General features: G+C 41.2%; 1 protein-coding gene across 4 annotated transcripts in view; it reads left to right on the forward strand.

The window, feature by feature from the left end:
* The window catches only part of GLP2R (glucagon like peptide 2 receptor), a 39,023-nt gene extending 21,799 nt beyond the window's left edge, over window positions 1-17,224 (forward strand). For 2 of the 4 annotated variants that reach the window (XM_081897929.1, XM_081897928.1), the window contains exons 3-14: window positions 759-849; window positions 2,563-2,667; window positions 3,446-3,567; window positions 5,635-5,741; window positions 6,981-7,155; window positions 8,143-8,302; window positions 8,846-8,906; window positions 9,765-9,834; window positions 10,768-10,856; window positions 12,584-12,722; window positions 14,064-14,105; window positions 15,457-17,224. In XM_081897929.1, the coding sequence (XP_081754055.1) occupies window positions 759-849; window positions 2,563-2,667; window positions 3,446-3,567; window positions 5,635-5,741; window positions 6,981-7,155; window positions 8,143-8,302; window positions 8,846-8,906; window positions 9,765-9,834; window positions 10,768-10,856; window positions 12,584-12,722; window positions 14,064-14,105; window positions 15,457-15,789 (1,494 nt within the window). In that variant the 3' untranslated portion in view covers window positions 15,790-17,224. The remainder of the gene's footprint in view (window positions 1-758; window positions 850-2,562; window positions 2,668-3,445; window positions 3,568-5,634; window positions 5,742-6,980; window positions 7,156-8,142; window positions 8,303-8,845; window positions 8,907-9,764; window positions 9,835-10,767; window positions 10,857-12,583; window positions 12,723-14,063; window positions 14,106-15,456) is intronic. The other 2 variants (XM_081897931.1, XM_081897930.1) reach the window with 1 other exon arrangement.
* Window positions 17,225-18,067: the final 843 nt, after the last annotated feature.

The following is an 18,067-nucleotide window of genomic DNA, read 5'->3' on the forward strand; positions in this document are numbered from 1 at the left end:
TGCATAGAAGCCACTCCTAGGGGCCAAAGTACATTTGGCCCTCCCAGTAACATATTTGAGGTGGTGGTGGTGGGGAGTTGATGGGCATTGCCATTCAAATGGTGTGTGCACACTGTGTCTTGTGATCGATTATGTAGGGTGGGGCTTACCTGCCTGGGGGGCATATTTTATTCAGGGTGTAATTAAATAAAGAAAACTAAAGAACATTTGCTAGGGAATAAAAACGGGGTAAGAAGAGAGCATGGAGGTGCCAGTATGAACTTGCGTCCTTCGGACTGCTTGGCCACTGGTAAACTGACAATGTGTCACCTCAAATACTAAGGGAAGGGTTATTATATTTGACTGGATGCAACTCCTGAAGACAACCTCTCATTTAAGTTTAGCCTCTCCACTTTAGCTGTCTCAATCTGTCATCCGGTAACATTTTGTTTCATGTCCAATGTTAAAAATCAGCCATTCACTCAGCTGCCACAGTGCCTAAGAGCTGACATGTCAAACATTGTGTAACTGGCAATTAACATGTCCTATTTACTTTGTTGAGGGAAACGTGTTGGAAGAAATGTTTCCCCAAGAGAATAGCTTAGTGGGAGAAGTGTGGGTTGTTACTGTGTGGTGTTGGGGCACTCAAAACCAAATTGGGCGAGCTGTTGCCAGAATACAGATATAAAATGCTGACCTCGTTCTCTTAACACACCTTTTGGGAAGCAACTAACTTCCATATTCAAATGGCTCATATGCAATGTTTTCTTTGCTTGCAGGCTGAAGGATCTTATGAGAAAATAAGAGTGAATTTGCTTAACTATAAAGAAGCATGCTTGAAAATGTTGCACGAGTCTGCGATCAGCCCAGGTAAGAAAGCAACCTTCACCTCCATCAACGCACAAATAATAGTTTGCGAAGCTTGTAGAAATGTGTTGTATCCAAATCAGCAGTACATGAACCTAATGTCACTGCAAAGATTTCTGCTTGTGCAGTGGAGCATTCACCCTCCCTCTTTCCCTGCAATCTATTCTAGGGGCTCCCTCAACCTTGTGAAGCAGATTTGGGGAAGGGAGAAATGAAAGTCCCATTTGCAAGTGGAAATCCTTGCATTGGTGGGATGTATTAGCTGAATACTGCCCTGTGATAGCTAAAAGATCATGCGTAGTAGGCCTTCTCACCAAAATGGATGCAAGTATAAAGAGCAAGAAATGGTCGAAATTTGGTGAGCAGGATAGGGAGAAGAATGGGCTGTAGTTTATTGAATATGCTAAGACGGCATATTGCGGGATCAGAACAGCTTTTGGATCCTTTGATGTCAAGTCACTTTCTCAGTCTCCTTCCACATCCCTGAACCACCCCTGAAAGGCTCCCATTTGGCATCTACCATCAGGTGGGTCAGGGCAATGAATGCTTCATTGGCAGTGGGGATGAGAATATTGGATATGTTGCCCTGAGAATATCCTTCTCAGGGCCTAAGGATTAAACCCTTGGTATCCTCAGTCTCTCAGAGGGAGAGGGATTTGTTATGACATGTTCTTGTTTGTTTGACAGTCAACAGTATTGTCAAAGCTGGGGCAGTGCAGACTGGGAGTGTGAGCTGGAACAGAAGTAGTTTAAATATAATCTCAAACAAGAACTTGCATAGACAAGCCACTGTTCCTTCAGCCTCAGTCTTTCATTTTTAATACAGTTGTGATAATAGTACTTTTCTACTACTACCTTAAGGTGGCTGTTTACTGAGATAATTTATGCAAATGTCTGTTTGTTGTTGTTAATATTTACTAAACCTCCTTGGGAACATCTTGTTTCATTTTCTGTCAGTCATCTTAATTCATTTCCTGGTGACATTTGGTATGAGGATGCGATCTGGCCAAGATAATAATATTTATAGGTTTTCATAAAAATTACTGAGGTATTCTGTATGAATGCTATCACCATTATTTTGTTGATTATTCATTTCTAATCCTTTCAACTAACCATTTGGCCTCTTGGGAACATTTTGTTATATTTGTTCTCACTCACCTACATTCATTTCCTGTTGATGTATGTGGTCATGATGTAGTCAAAATGATAATCAGCCAGCTTCGTGCTTGTTTTGGTTGCTCGCTTCAGTAATTTTGATGCCTTGGTTCCATTCATGCCCCCGTCCCCAAAGTTTGATTGATAAATGTTCTTGAGAACTTTGCTTGAAATCTAAATCACCATCTATATCTAGCTGAAATGCTTATCTAAGTAGCACAAGTAGCAGCTTAGCACAAGGGTGGCTGCTAGTATGCTTCACTGTAAGTCTTATGTTCAGTGCTCAAAGTGGCAGAAAAAGGAACGTAAGAGGGTTTCATTTCAAGTTTGGTCAGATTCTGTTATGTCTGTTGCAAAGAAGTGGAACTGCATCCCCTCCTGCTTTTGAGCCCTGCTTATGATCAAACTGTAAACTTCATTTAGAGGTATTAATTTAAATGCTACAAGATGTGTAGAGTTATGTATCTTATCAGTGTGGCTTGGTTTGAACACACTGCATTCCTTGGTGATCAGCTGCCTGCACCCTTTAGTGAATGTTAAAAGACTCTCCCTCTCTCTCAGGAATATACTGCAATGGGAGTTTTGATGAATTTGTTTGCTGGCCTCATTCACCTCCAGGAATAGTCTCGGTTCCCTGCCCACATTATTTACCATGGATAGAAAATGGTAAGGCAAGACTTGGAAATATATGCACATTGCAAAGCTGTAATATATATGAGCACATTTCTCTTTCCTTCTAGAGTTCTGTACTGGGTATCCTAGTCGTGCAAAGAAACTGCTAACAGAAACTCTTCAACACTGATGGCGTAGGGTAACTTCTTAAAGAAATACTTGAATCAAATCTCTCCTGACACATACTCAGAAATCCAATTCTGCCACACTCCATACATAGTATGATGTATGGATTATAATGTACAGCCAAGGTAGAAACATGATTTCGTCAGCAGACTCCTACAGTAGTAAGGAGGAGACAATATGGGGAGGCAAGGAAGCAAGCAAGCAAGCTTTAAAGGAGCCAATGAGATCACACAAGAACGAGAGAGGGAAGGTGGCCAGATTTACTTAATCCCCCTTTGGAATCTGCAGTCCTGAATTGGTTAATTATACAATATCAATGACTGCTTCTCAACCCCAAGCACAAATAATCGAAAGCATGTAAGATGGAATTAAGTGAAATACAATCTTATCCCTTGGGTTTAAGCACTGACAGGGGCTTTAGAAACAAGGAATTAGGAGAATTTGACAGTGTTAATCCATTGATAAATATTAAGCTTTCTACAGTTACCTCCCAAATAAACAGACATTACAAAGAGCCACATACATCCAGCCAAGTCTCCATTTTCAGGGGTCTCTAGGCAAGTGATGAAAGGATGACGGCACTAAACCATGTCTGAAAAATGAAATGTGTGGCTTGACCTTTGAGCCTGCGTCTGTTTACATTTAGGAAGTGCAAGAAACGTATACAGAATCTGCCTGGACCAAGGGATTTGGAAAAAAGTTGAAAACTCCACTGTGGTCTGGGATAACCGCACTGAATGTTCTGGGGACAGCCACTACCAGAGAAAAGTGAGTAGAGATGCCTTTTTATGGTTTAATACAGTAACCTGCTTAATCCCCTCTGGAAATCCTCTTGATCAAATTGTTTCTACTGAGTACTTCACCTGAAAATGGGTAGTCTGTGTGTTTATTTAGAAGAGAGAATTGGGTCAACTCAGGCTGGATGCTTAGGTTGAGCACATTCTTCCCCCCAACATTTCTTGGATTTCTGACTGCTGAGCTGGTTCTAAAAAATATGAGGAGAATGAGTCAAGCCATTAGAAGAGAGAAGCACTATATAAATATAATGAGCAATAAGTTTCACTTTCACCTTTTCTTCCATATGGTACATACAAATTCATATGGGAATCTGCACCTATGACTATTTCAGCCACACAAAACTACTCTGAGATGTAATGAACTCTCATGAGGAATTTAGCTTTTTTTAAACACACATACACACTTTCCACCTACTAGTTACATATGGATAGGAGTTACATGCACATAATATGGAACTCTGCAAAACAATGAGTATAACCTTTAATCTAGATCACAGATAGAGCACATCTGGGACATTTTCCAAAATGATTCACAGAATGTAAACGTGGAATGTGGGATGTAATCCACTGGGAGCAGTCAAATATAACATTCCTTGTTTTCCTAGAGTGGACATGCAAGGGGATGTTGGTCCAGCCAGTTGAACTTCCTGTTACACCTGGCTGGAGCATCCTTCCTTGCATGTGACTAGTGGGTGGGCTTGACCTTTCCAGAACTGGAAAAAGGCCAAGGCATGCTGCCACCCTCCCTCTTTTCCATCTTCCTTTCATCCTGCGAACTTCCTGGACTGAACCGCTGGCTGCCGGCCAAGCAGTCCTCCAGATCATCTCCCTTATGGGGTAAACCTGTTTGCATATGTTTGTAACTTTAAGTCTAAAGCCTGGCTTCAGGGATCACACTGATCGTAAGTAAAACAACTTTTTGTTACTTATGAATAAGACTGTGGTGTCTTTATTCTTTTAGGAGGGATTTAAAAGGGGATCTTACCAGGAACCTACAATTCAATCTGAGGCAGACTGAATTGCATAATAGTAAGAGGTTCTAACGAGCCTGCAACCAGCTTTCTGCTGTGAGTAAGAAGGGGAATGTAAATTCTGCTAAGTAAAGAAGGATATTAATAAACAATATATCCTCTCCTGCCACCCTCAATGGAAGTCCCACACGGAAGTCCATTCAGGAAGAGGGAAAACAAAATGGGCAGATTATCTCTCTCTCTTTCCTGGCTGTACAAGCAGAATGCACTTCCATATGTACAAGAGAAGGGGGATTTCCTTTCACTGGCAGCACCTTAAGGTGTGGTGCTCTGGATGGCCTCTCTGGTTCTGGGAATTTTGAGGGAATGGGGACTACCACTGGAGAGGAGACTATCAAGCCTAGCATACCTAGGTACCTTTGTAAGCTTACAAAGACAGCATAAAGGAGATCATAATTTTGCCATATTGATTGCCCTCAGCATCAGGTAACCAGAGGTTCCATTTAAGTAATGACTAATAATAGGTCATCACAAATGTCTGATAAACACATATGGTTTCCAAAACAGTGAGGGCTTGTAGGAATGTTTAGAAAGATAGGAGAGGAGATGCTAATTAGGTATGAATCAAGACAAACAGCAATCCATGGAAAGCCCAATTGCCGATTGGCTCTAATTCAGCAGTAAAATGCAGGTTTTCCTGGGGAAAGCACCAAGACAAACAAAAAACAAAAAACACACACACCATGCTTAGACACAGAGCTTTAAAACCTGGACCTGTGCCTAAAAACATGGCACAAAATGAAGTCTGAATGAGCCCTGAGTTATGTGCTAGAGTGATCTTCTAAAGATGAGATGAGAAACCTGTAGTCCTCTAGATGTTTTTCAATTACAACACCCATCATCCCTGGCCACTGAACATATGACTGGGGCTGATTGAAGTTGATGTCCAACAAAACTGGGAGGACCACAAATTTCTCATTGCTGTTCTTCAGAATTTTCTCTCCTGGCATGATCTCTTTCCCAGACTTTACATCAATTTAACTCCTTTGCGTCTCTGTTGTTTTTAGGATGAAGAACAAACATTGTGGATCTCCACCCTGTACATTTATACTGTGGGATATACTTTTTCTCTTGTTTCCCTTGTCTTAGCGCTTTTCATACTGATGCTGCTCAGGTCAGTATAATCTATCTTTCAGTAAAACATGGTGTTCTGGAGTTACCCAGTGGTACATTTTCCAGTTGCCAGGAGCTGGGATTTGGACCTGGGTTTGCATTATAATCTAACGTTAAATGATGGCTGGTGTCATCCTGGACAAAGTGAGAGAAACTTCCCTCTTCCTAGATCAATCAAAGGATCCGCTCACCTAATAATAATGCTGAAGTTGCCCTGGTCAAAGCACACCTATGAGAGCATGAAATCTGTACAGTTTTAATTGCATTGTGTATCATGGCAGCTGAGAGGGATAGAGGGGTGATCAGATGTTATCAGTGGGCCACCTGTTACCTGAGCATTATAAAAGAAGGCAAAAGATTGCATAATGTAAGTAGGCCCTTGTGCAAGAAATAAACTAGATGTTGACTAACAAGCTTCCAAATCTAATGTTTCCTTCACAAAAGTATTGCAACAAATGAGCAACACCCACAGGAGAGAATAAATTAATTGGACATGATTCCTATTAATGCTTGCCTGCCTACTGATTCTCCCCTGAAAATGTTCACACAAGCAGTTTCTAACCCTCCCCAGAGAAGCAGTTTGCTCCAAAACTGGAGATGAACCCAGCTAGTGTGGAAATGGCAGAGGTGGGTGGGAATCTTTGTAGCCAGCATGAGTTAAGCATCCCCCTTCTGCTGATCTTCTCCTGTAAGTGTTCCACTAGTCTCAGCACTCCCATCCTTAGCAAATTATTGGCTGGGATGAGAGATGTCGTTCCACCCTAAGCAGTGTTTGTCTTTTTCTGCTGCAACATGAGGCCATCTAATAGCAATGGCAGCAGTGAGGTCCTCTTGCTCATCAGCCCTATAGGAGGGACACACACACACATTTTTATTTAGGAGCAGGCATCCCCAGCTCTGCAGTTCTCTGCAGAGAGTATATGCTGTAAACCACACATACCACACCAACTTTCCCACTGCCTCTTTTCCTTTCTTGCTTCACAGAAAATGAGCAACAGAGATGGGAACTCCTATACTCTTGGTTGTCAGGTGTGCTAGGCCCAGTGTGGGATAAGACAGAAATTATGCTACTGGCACAACCTGCAGGCCTAGCTGACCCAAGTGTCCTTAGCACCTATAGTCACTAAGCCCCCACTAGGAAGGAAGAACATTTACAGCAGGGCAAGAACATGCTGTTATTCAGATCAGAATAAAACCAGCTTCAGTGGATTCTTAAGAGGATGCTTCTCTTCTTCCACAGGAAACTGCACTGCACAAGGAACTACATCCATATGAATCTGTTTGTTGCGTTCATCTTACGAGCCGCAGGAGTTCTCATCAAAGACAGAACAACCCACAGCACTTATGTATTTCTTTATGTGGACTCTGAAAAGCCAAGTGATCTAAATGGATGGATATCATTCTCAAGTCCAGAGGTACGGCATTGTTAAAAGCAAGTGGGTGGAAGAAAGAGCATCTAATGATACCTGGAGTTTCTATGTGTTCATGGCTGAATTCTGTAGCTGCAAAGCTTGCTAGAAAACTGTTGTTGATTGAACTCATTCAAAGCATTGCATTTCATGCTGAGCATCCTTTGCTAGCAAGTTTCAAGCTCTGCATACTTTCCTTTGTACGACGGTAACTGGCACACAAGTATGAAAATAGCTAGAAAATTCATTTATTTATTTATCCATAAAGCTTATAGACTGATTATTATTTTTTACAAAAAAAAGCTAAAGTGGTATGCCAGTTAAAAAGCAGATAAAACAAGATATCTAAAAACAAGGTAAATGGCAAGTTAAAACAACTGGAGGAACAAAAGATGGATATGTCCGGAAGATTTACACAGGTATATGCTGTCTTCCTCAGATGGCCTGCAGCCAGCACATACCACTCGCAATACAGATGCATTTAAGGCACAATTATACCACTTTGACAGCCATGGATTGCAGGTAGTTTTTAGGAGAGCCCTTTATGCTCCTCGCAGAGCTACAATTGCTAGAGTAGTTTAACAATCAAGCCTTCTTCCCATAGAATTCTGAGAACTTTGGCTAATTTGACCCTGTTGGACTCTTGGGCCTTTGCATTGCTCATGCAGCAGAGACCAGGTTAGCAGCTTGTTTTGTTTGAAGGCTAGCTTGGCAGTGCAGAAGGAAGGTATCTGGGCCCTGCTGCTAGTGTTCTCCATTTGAGAACCACCCAGCCACAGAGCTTTGTAGTCATTAACATTTAACAAAACTGCTTTAGAAGAATAGAGCTTTTCAAATATTCATTTTGACTGACAAGTATCTGACTTGCTTAACAAAAATTCCACATATCTGTATGTACCAAGCTGTATTTTGATAATTGGTAGTACCAAGTTTTACTTTGCTGTTGACGGTTGATCAATATTAACTTTTCTTCTCACTATCTCATTTCCACAGAAGTTGTTCCTGTGCAGGATGGCTCAGCTTTTGATGCATTATGTTGTTGGGGCAAATTTCTTCTGGATTTTAGTGGAAGGGATTTACCTCCATAGATTATTGGTAGCCACTGTGCTCTCTGAGAAACATCTGCTGTTGAGATACATCTTCATTGGATGGGGTAAATATGCAGATTTTTTTTCCAGCAGCGCTTATAGTCCACTGTTTCAGGATTGGTTAGCATCAATCTAAAACCCATGTCATCAAGGCAGCTGCAGCCACGAAGGCCATGTCTATATTGAAGATAAGCCACCTCTCTCTACTTCCCTGCAGTCACAACTGCCCTGGGCCACCTTGGGAGGAAAGGCAATATATAAAAGTACAATAAACTGAATAAATAATAATCACCATCTGAGAAATGATCCAAACCCTGCCCTGCATTTTGACATCAGATTATTATAACCATACTCTTCTTTTAACTTTGTTCTTGCTTTTAGCTGCTCAGAGACTGTCCTTGGATAAAGAGGGTTACAAAAATGTATGACTGAATCAACAAGAGAAAAAAGTTGCTGTGATCATACCTTTGTCTTGTACACAAATTAGTAATATTCCCTCCCATCCCTATATTCCAGCTACTCCATTATCATTTAGTCCACATGCACAACAACTGTTACATATTGCCCATTGTAAAGTCACATTGTCCCTGCATCTCAATTTTCCCCAGGTTTTCCAGTTCTGTTTGTGGCTTCCTGGGGAGTAACAAAATACCAACTGGAGTATGAGGGGTAAGTGTCTGTTTCCACGTGTTCCTCTGGCTTGGTTTGTTGCTTCAGTTTCTGCCAAGACAATAGAAGGCATGGCCTGCTGGTTTAAATAAAGGTCTTCGGATGGATACAGACAAATATTTTGCTCTGTGGTGGTCATTTGTAAACAGGCTGTGGAGATGGTGATCTATAGTATATAGCCAGATAGTGATGGCGACTTTGCTAAAACACATACACACACCCAAGCACCACCAGTTTCTGATTTTCTAATCCCCCTATTATTGATGTTTATAAGGACATAGTAAGATCAGTATTGTGAATGGTATAGGAAAGCTTAGCTGATGTGGGCCTGATCAGAGCTTGAACAAGAGGCCACTGAGAACTTGATACAAGCTGCTCTGAGCTTTTGAAAGAAAGAGTGGGATGTAAGTATAATTAATAAATAGACCTCATGCTACACCCTGTTGGTCCCTAATGCTAAACCAAAGGAATTAAGTGAAGTTAACCTGGCGTTTAGGTGCACCTAGTGGAACACAAATGAGTCATCATCATTTGCTTCCATAGGTATCAGTTGCTTAAGCTTCCATTAGCAAGCTCATTATAAAAATAAGAAATTGCATTACAACCCACTACGGCCACGACCATTATAATAATGGTCTTGTGTTATGGGAAAATGCATGCCTTGGGATTACTTGCTTAGGAATGGATTATTGTTGACAATTGATTTTGAAAAATGTAATCTTGATGAGTAATCTGATTAGTCCTCTTGGCAAAAAAAGCAACCAGGTTCACGGGTCCTATCCAAATCTATTTAAAAATAATGTGGCTTGCCATTTGTGCTTATGTGAGCTGACAGAATAATTTTGATTTACTTCCTAGATGCTGGGCAACACATCACAACATGGCATTCTGGTGGATCATTCGAGGGCCCATTTTATTTTCCATTGTTGTAAGCATCATGGCATAAATTTGATTAATACTTTATACAGTTGTGGTGGTATGTTTCTGTTACATTATTTGCAAGGGGAGACATCTTCTGGTGCACAGCAGGGAGAGACTGACTTGGGCCCTTTCCATGATTTGTGTCTCTCTGTATTTTACAAAATAAAGACACGGGACTAACCCTAAATAATTTAAAGCTAGGATTGATTGAACAAAAATGGCTGTGGAAGGCACAAGGCAGGACAGGGATTAAAGGTGGGGGAGAAGTTTGGATTAAACTGTGAACTGACTTAATCTGCACTTTCTGAAGCAATATATGGACTGAAATCAGCTTCAAAATTCAGAAGATCAGAAAAATGAGAACCAGAGAGTGTCCCAGAGAAGGATATGAGCAAGATAGTCTTGGGAACATGAACAGACAAATGCTTTTGCATTTATATTTTAAAAAGAGGGATTACATGCTATGATACCCATTCAAACAAATGAGAGTATGTAAACATGTCTGCAGGTATTATGTGTGTGTGATACATAAGATATTGGCAAGGGTACTTGTCCTTGGTGTTCTTTTCCATCCGCTACTGATGCTCCCTGTTCCAGCAACCATTAATAAAGATCAAAAGTATCTTGGATCAAAAGCCTGACCTAAAGAAAGGGGTGGGGACAGAATGAGCTAAGAGAAATGGCAGGAAAAATTGTCTAAATGTGATGGGTAGAAAATCTCTAGAAACAATGTCTTTACACATTAAGAGGCTGCAATACTAAATATATTTACCTCAGAGTAAGCTCAACTGAATTCAATAGGACTTACTTCTGAGTAAACACGGTTAAGATTGTGCTGTGAATTGTTGCTTGTGGTTAATTTCTTGTGATTGCCCCATTGCTAGCCAAATAATGTTCATTGCATTTACTGAAACTAACCAAGAGGTGTGTTTCTTTGAAGGTTAACTTCTGCATCTTTCTAAAAATTGTGAAGCTGCTACTTTCCAAACTTAAAGCCCAGCAAATGAGCTTTCGTGATTATAAATTCAGGTAAATATTACATTCTCAGATTTGTACTTATCTACTTAGCCTTCTACAGTACCTTTTAAACTGGAAGAAGAATCCACTGATTATGTTCCAGTTCATTCTAAACAAGAATTTCCTGCATATCTATTTTTCTTTGTTACATGTGCTGGAGAGAGAGGTTTGGACGAGATTCTAACTATCTTGGCTCGCCAGAGCAGCGATGTCACACTGGCCATGTGACCCGGAAGTGTCTCCGGACAGTGCTGGCCCCTGGCCTCTTAAGTGAGATGGGTGCACAACCCCAGAGTCTGTCAAGACTGGCCCGTACGGGCAGGGGTACCTTTATGGTACATCTTACCATGGACAGCCTCATACTTAGGCTAGAATATATCACAGTCATGTTGTTTTGCACATAGGTGAATATTTTACTTACAAAGTTTCAATAGTAGTCAGAGAACATGTCTTTATTGTTATGAGTTGGGAGGCAGACCCTTCATAATCTCTACAATCAGTGAAGGGTTAGAATTTGAGCAAACTCATAAATTCATGACTTTAGCAAGGGCTGGAAACAATACCAGCTAGCTTTCTTATGAGCCCAGCCTGGCAGTGGCTTGCTGGGGTTGGTCACTGAAGAAACAAAAGGCTGATAAGCGCCTAGTTTGTTTAACAATGGTAAACTCACTAAGACAATAAATCTGTGTCTGGGCTGTAACACTTCAGGTGAATTGTCATCTCAAAACAACCGCAACATACTTATGCCCATAAGGTGAAAAGGTTAAGGCTAATGACACTTTAAAGACTAGCAAGTTAGTTTACTATGACATAAGATTTTATGGATAACAATCTGCTTCTTCAGAAGAATGAAGTGTTATCCTGAGTTACAGGTACTTACCTACATGTCTGGAGGGCAGGGACTGTAAGCAGCGAAGTCAGAAGGAAATGAAATTCAGCAAAGTACAGTCTATGATAATTACCACTAAGGTAAAGGTAAAGGGACCCCTGACCATTAGGTCCAGTCATGTCCGACTCTGGGGCTGCGGCGCTCATCTCGCTTTACTGGCTGAGGGAGCCGGTGTACAGCTTCCGGGTCATGTGGCCAGCATGACTAAGCTCCTTCTGGCGAACCAGAGCAGCGCACGGAAATGCCGTTTACCTTCCCGCTGGACGTGCTTTCGAACTGCTAGGTTGGCAGGAGGAGGGACCGAGCAACGGGAGCTCACCCCATCGCGGGGATTTGAACCGCTGACCTTCTGATTGGCAAGTCCTAGGCTCTGTGGTTTAACCCACAGAGCCACCTGCATCCCGGTAGTTACCAGTAGTTAGCGGTAATGCAGATATACATAATACAGTTAAAAAGCCTTTGTTCCAATTCAGTCCTCAAGTGACAACATTTAACTTCTTGATAAAATTGTAATTCAACAATGTCATGTTGCTGGAGGTTTGACAAAAATCCTTAAATATATCCTTAATTACAGGAGTGGGGAAACTGGCCTTCCAGTTATGTTGTTTTTCCATAATCCCTGACAATTGGCCATACTGGCTGGGATTGATGGGAGACAAACAACATTGGTAGGACCACAGATTCACCACCCCTGTGTTAAAATATCAATATCTATGTATGAGGTTTGATCATTCTAATGCTAGCACCAAACAAACAGAAGTGAGTGGATAATATCATGATTCCATTGCGATTTCTTGATGCAGTTTATCTCTAGGATTGAATTCATTCTTATGGTTATTTTTATTTTTAGACTGGCAAGATCAACCCTTGTGTTAATACCATTGCTTGGGATTCACGAGATTGTCTTTAACTTCATTGTGGATGAAAGAATTGATGGTCTTTCCAGGCACATAAAAGTCTTCATTCAGCTGACCCTGGGCTCCTTTCAAGTAAGTTCTTGTGCTGGAAGGGGCATTATTGATTACCACTAATTAATAAAAAGGGCATTAATTGATATATATGATGAAAAGAAAAGAAATAATAATCTTCATACTAAAACCATAGAGCAGAGAGCAAAAAATCTTCAAACAAAAATACAACATAGGGTTGAATATTACAACTATTGTAATATAATGCTTATTTACCCGAGAAAGCTCCAAATTTCTTGTGTATAACTTTTAGACATCTAGAGTCACATAAGTAAACCATGGTTGCTGGAAATATTAGTGAATGAGGGAGGGAGAGAGCACTTTTTGATATATGGTTCTCAAGAAGAACTCTGTGGAAAATGTTCTTGAATATAAATAGCTGGTAAGGGTTTGCAAACGAATGCTGGAAAATTTGGGGAACAGACTATGTAATTTGATGAGTTAGCTGAGGAAATAGCAATTCAGGAAACAACTTTCAGAGTAGCAAGCATTAGAAGTTAAAAATGGTCATCACTCTTCAGACATGTGGTATACCATATTCTGTACTAGTCTACAAATGCAATAAAGAACTTTGCAGCTAGTTCATTAACTATTAAATACAAATTCAGATTTGCTTGGGGATTTGTTGGTCCCAAAGAATGAGACATTTGGACTAAGTAAAGAGTTGCCATTAGTTCCGTTTTTTAATGGGGAATTATGCAGTGTCTTTCAATCTTCATATATAAATCTCCGTGAGGAGAAATGCTTTGAGTCTTAGATGTCCTTAAATTCTTGCCAGCAGGAACCAGGTGCAAGAAGTCAGATGTATATCAGTCCAATATGCATGTTTCTTGCACCACTACCTTTTTAGCATGTCAATACTAAGTGGGGTTGGGGGGTCAGCTACTGAGCTTTTGGAAAACTGGCTAAATTTGATACTGTTCTTACAAGGTCTCAAAAACACATCCTTGGGAGGGTTAAGTTCACAAGCTATACATGTAATTTTGCCCTAAACTTCAGTTGCAATATTTCCTGCACAGCCTAATGCGAAATGCACAGATTAGGTCAAAGTGATATATTTCGTGGGACCAACCTTAGTGGTTTAAAATTGCAAGCCTGACATTTCCTCGAGCAAAATTGTTCTAAGAAAAATAGAACAGAGTTTTGGGTACTGGTGCCTCATCACATGATACCTGAGAGATAAAGGTGATTTTTGAGCAAGGGGAAGTTAGTTGTGCTAATGTTCAATTTAGCAGCATGATGACTCAGGTTTCAGGTGTTTTCTAGGAACAATATTCTATGATTGCATAAGCTTGTAGCTGAATTGTACCTTGGCAAATTTCATCCAGATCTAATTTACCTTCTCTCTCTTTTCCCTTCCAGGGTTTCTTTGTAGCACTTTTATACTGTTTTTCTAATGGAGAGGTAAAATATCCTTCTTGACCTTCATTTCTAACCACTTGTTTCTCTTGGAAGATGTTGCTTAGAACAGACTGACTGGTGCAGCTTGCACTTTGTCCTGTGTGACGTTCTTGGTGGTCACCTGGCATTTTATATCAGTTAGTATATATTGAAGAGTTATTCAGTTTTCCATTGTGTTCCTTGCAGTAGTTGGAGATATCATGCAAGGAACACGACTCCTTTCAGGCTGCTCCTTGAAACAGCAATATAGGGTACCTACATGTAAACAGATCAACTTGCAATAAGCTGCCCATGCATACCAAGCAAATGGCCAGGATGCTACCCTTGCGCCTCTAATTATGAGGAGGGGCACCAACCTGTCCTGATGTGCAACAGATTGGAGTAGAGCTGAGCCCAAATGGAAGGGGGAACATTCCATTACATGAAGGTTTTCATTCTCCAGGAAGTGTTCTCCTCCCCTCTTCACTGAGGGCAGGGAGCAGAAACTGGTAGGAAGGAAGGATGGCAGAAAGATATGTGGAGAATGGGAGGCAGCAGCATAAACAGAGTGATATTCACAATATTCAGCTGCTGCACTGTAAAAAACATGCTGAAGTCATTTAAATAGCAACTATTCGTAAGTGTCTGTGTACGCTGTCCAAGAACAGTGGTACCTCTGGTTACGTACTTCAATTGTTCTGGAGGTCCGTTCTTAACCTGAAACTGTTCTTAACCTGAAGCCCCACTTTAGCTAATGGGGCCTCCTGCTGCCGCCGCGCGATTTCTGTTCTCATCCTGAAGCAAAGTTCTTAACCCGAGGTACTATTTCTGGGTTAGCAGAGCCTGTAACCTGAAGCGTATGTAACCCGAGGTACCACTGTATTGTGATAACATCAATGAGAAACCTGCTCTCTGTATAAAATGCACACAGAGTTCTGTGGGAACACATCAGGACAGTAAGGGGAAAGGTGTAAAGTAGATCGGGACCTCTTGAAAGGGGCATTAGGAGCAGGTGTACTGGGCTAAACACTGCAGAGAGGCCTAAGATTGTACTTTGTGCTGCAGGTCTCAGAGTAATTACTTGAGCAGTCAGGACTTCTGCCTGTTGGGTCGGTGTGGGGAATGAACTCTAACTTCCACCATCGCTGGCCATTGGCCATGCTTGCTTGGGCTGATGGGAGTTGGAGTTCTGCAATACCTGAAGACCCAAAGATTCCCTACTCTTACTGTGGGGTAACCTAGCCACAGCATACCTGAACTAAGAAGTTCCAGGCTTATCTGAAAGGACAGAAGCCCTAGGACGGGTCAAGGAAGCATTTATACTACATGCTGCAATCCATCTCAACTGTTCTGTTTGCTTTCCTTCCTTTTCCAGGTAAAAGCTGAACTGCGCAAGAAATGGTCCCATTTCTTGCTGGCATCCCCCTTTGTCTGCATGCCATGCTTTCTCGGAAAGAACATCAAGCACCTGGGGAGATGTTCCAAGAAAGAGCATTCGAACAATAATTGCTTCTCCCTGGAGGTGACTCAGCCTCAGAGCACACAAGTGGCAAAGCAGAGGACAGGCGGCAAAGCGGAGCTAAGCTTCGCATTAAAGCATATTCCCAGAGCAAGCCTCTCAGACAGCAGTGAAGGAGAAGTCACAATGGGGGAGACGACCGAGGAAGTCTTCGAAGAAAGCGAGATTTGTAACAAAAGTAAAAACTGAGATACCTGATTAGATCAATGAGGGATCTTGCATCATGTGCCATGTGGGAACCGCTGGAAGTAGGTGGGGGGGGGGCGTGAAAGAAAAAGATGGTGAAAATAGCTGCTTAGCATTTTCCTCCAGGTTGACTCTTCCCAGGTAATTTTTCCCCCTGACAAAATTAAAGTCAGCCAAGCCTGGTAACTGCATGGAAATGGCTTCTCCTTGGTCCTACAAGAACCAGATATGAAATCAGGAATAAAAGGAATAGACTGAGCACCTTGAAAGAGCCTGCTGTTTCTCTTAGGTTTCCCAACATTGACCGCCACTATTGGAGCCATCAATCTGATCCCATGGGACTGCTCTGCAGCGTCTCAGAAAGGACAACCATTGCTTAAGTGATACTGTTAAACAAGAAGCTGAATTCCAACAATGACTAAATGAACAGGATTGACATTTAGGAACGTGTGGGATTGTATATATTTATAAGCACATTTTCCAAGCTTTGCTGTAAAAATTATGAAATGCTGAACGGACTTGTTTTTAGGGCACAGCTGCTAATGCTTCTTTTAATACATGTAATATACAAAGTTGTGGTTCTTTCTTCCATTATCCTTCCAACAGACCTGCAAAAGGAGTCATTATTACTTCCACTTTGCAAATTTATTTTAAACATCTTTATATCGCCTCTTAACAGGGAGAAAACTGATATGACTGGAGATGAAAAATCTGAGAAGCTTCAAAGTCACCAGATGGGGAAAAATGGGAGGGAAGTGGGGGCAACATTACCCAAATGCATCTATTTGTCAAAAAGCCAGACAGTGTGGTGTGATTTACAAATTTAGGATGAGTTAATGAGAGAACAAGTGAATAGGCAAGCAAGCAGAAAAGGGCCAAGCTAGAATTTGCAACCAGATCCATGTAAGATTTTTTCAATACAGCATTTTTATTTAAGAAGCAGCAGCCTGGGGAGTGAGGTGGAGGACCAAATGGGTGGTGTGCCTGCTCCTTTTACCACCAGCCATGCCTTTCCTCAGAATTCCACCAAGCTGCTTTTCTCCCCATGGAGGAGAAAATATGGGTAACCCTAGGTCCACCAGAAGCTGCTTCACACTGTCTTGAAATCACAAGCAACTGCTAAGCTATGTATCCACACAGCTCCAGGCCTGCTGTGTTACCTGTTGTCATTTTTATTTCACAAGCTGTTGATCTTACAACATGTATTTTCACAGATTTAAAAATGGGAAGCTGCCAAATTGTTTTCCTTCCTTATATATTGTACCCACTGTGAAATCCAAAGGCTGGTTTTGTCACGTGTAATTAGTTCTTAATTTATGTGCTGCTTAATGTACAACGACTTCTAAGCAGTGTACAAGTATATTTTAAAAAAAATCAGTGATCAAATCCATACATAACTTTGAAAGGCAAGCGTTCTCTGCAATCCCGCTTGCTGAGTCTCAGGAGGTGGCCACACCTATGGAGAACAGATGAGCCATTTTTCAATATATATATATAGATAATAATCCTGAAGTAAATAAAACTCCAGGACCTTATCAAGCAAGTTATAGATCAGTTAAAGCTATCATTCAAGAAACCTGGTTGATATACTGTCCATGTCCTTGAGAGCGATAATGTGGCTTGGTAAAATGCCATTCATTCTAGACTGTGCTTCTTGACAGTGGATTTTTTGCAGCCATTTGTGCAATTCTTCTTTTAAGACCAGTCATCTTTCAAAGTATATTTTATGGTACGTATCCAGATTTCTTGCATGAGGGTTGCTATTATTTCCTTCTAAGATGTTCTATGTTTTCAAATGTTTTGTAGGATTCCATTGACACAAAGACCCTGCCCTTTATGGCTCTTTAGCTCTTTTTAAAACAAAATTTCAGCTGGCTTAACCTGTCTTTAATGGCTCTTGCAATTCTTTCCTAGTCTCTAACAAGGTCCAGGTCTTGGTAGGGAATAACACTGTGTCATTGAATGAGATGAACCTAAAATGGCCACCCAGTTGCAAACACTGCTGGATGCAATCCAGGGAAAGTTATACTCAGAGCCTACTGAAATTAATGGAACTTATTTCCATATAATTGCACTTACACTTATGCAGCCTACATGCTAGAAAACATCAGTTCCTCTGAGACCAGCCTGAGCACTCTGGGATTCATCGCGCTGTTGACGTGCTGAATTAATGTTTACACAAAGGAAGTTGGAGAATGCCCAGCACGTCCCTGTTCCATATCATTATGCTGGTCAGACAACTCCCCAGATAATAAGCAAAACTTTTCCTTTTAGTCTATGA

The sequence above is a fragment of the Podarcis melisellensis genome (genome assembly GCF_964234715.1).
Source record: "Podarcis melisellensis genome assembly, chromosome: 2".
Classification (NCBI taxonomy): Eukaryota; Metazoa; Chordata; class Lepidosauria; order Squamata; family Lacertidae; genus Podarcis; species Podarcis melisellensis.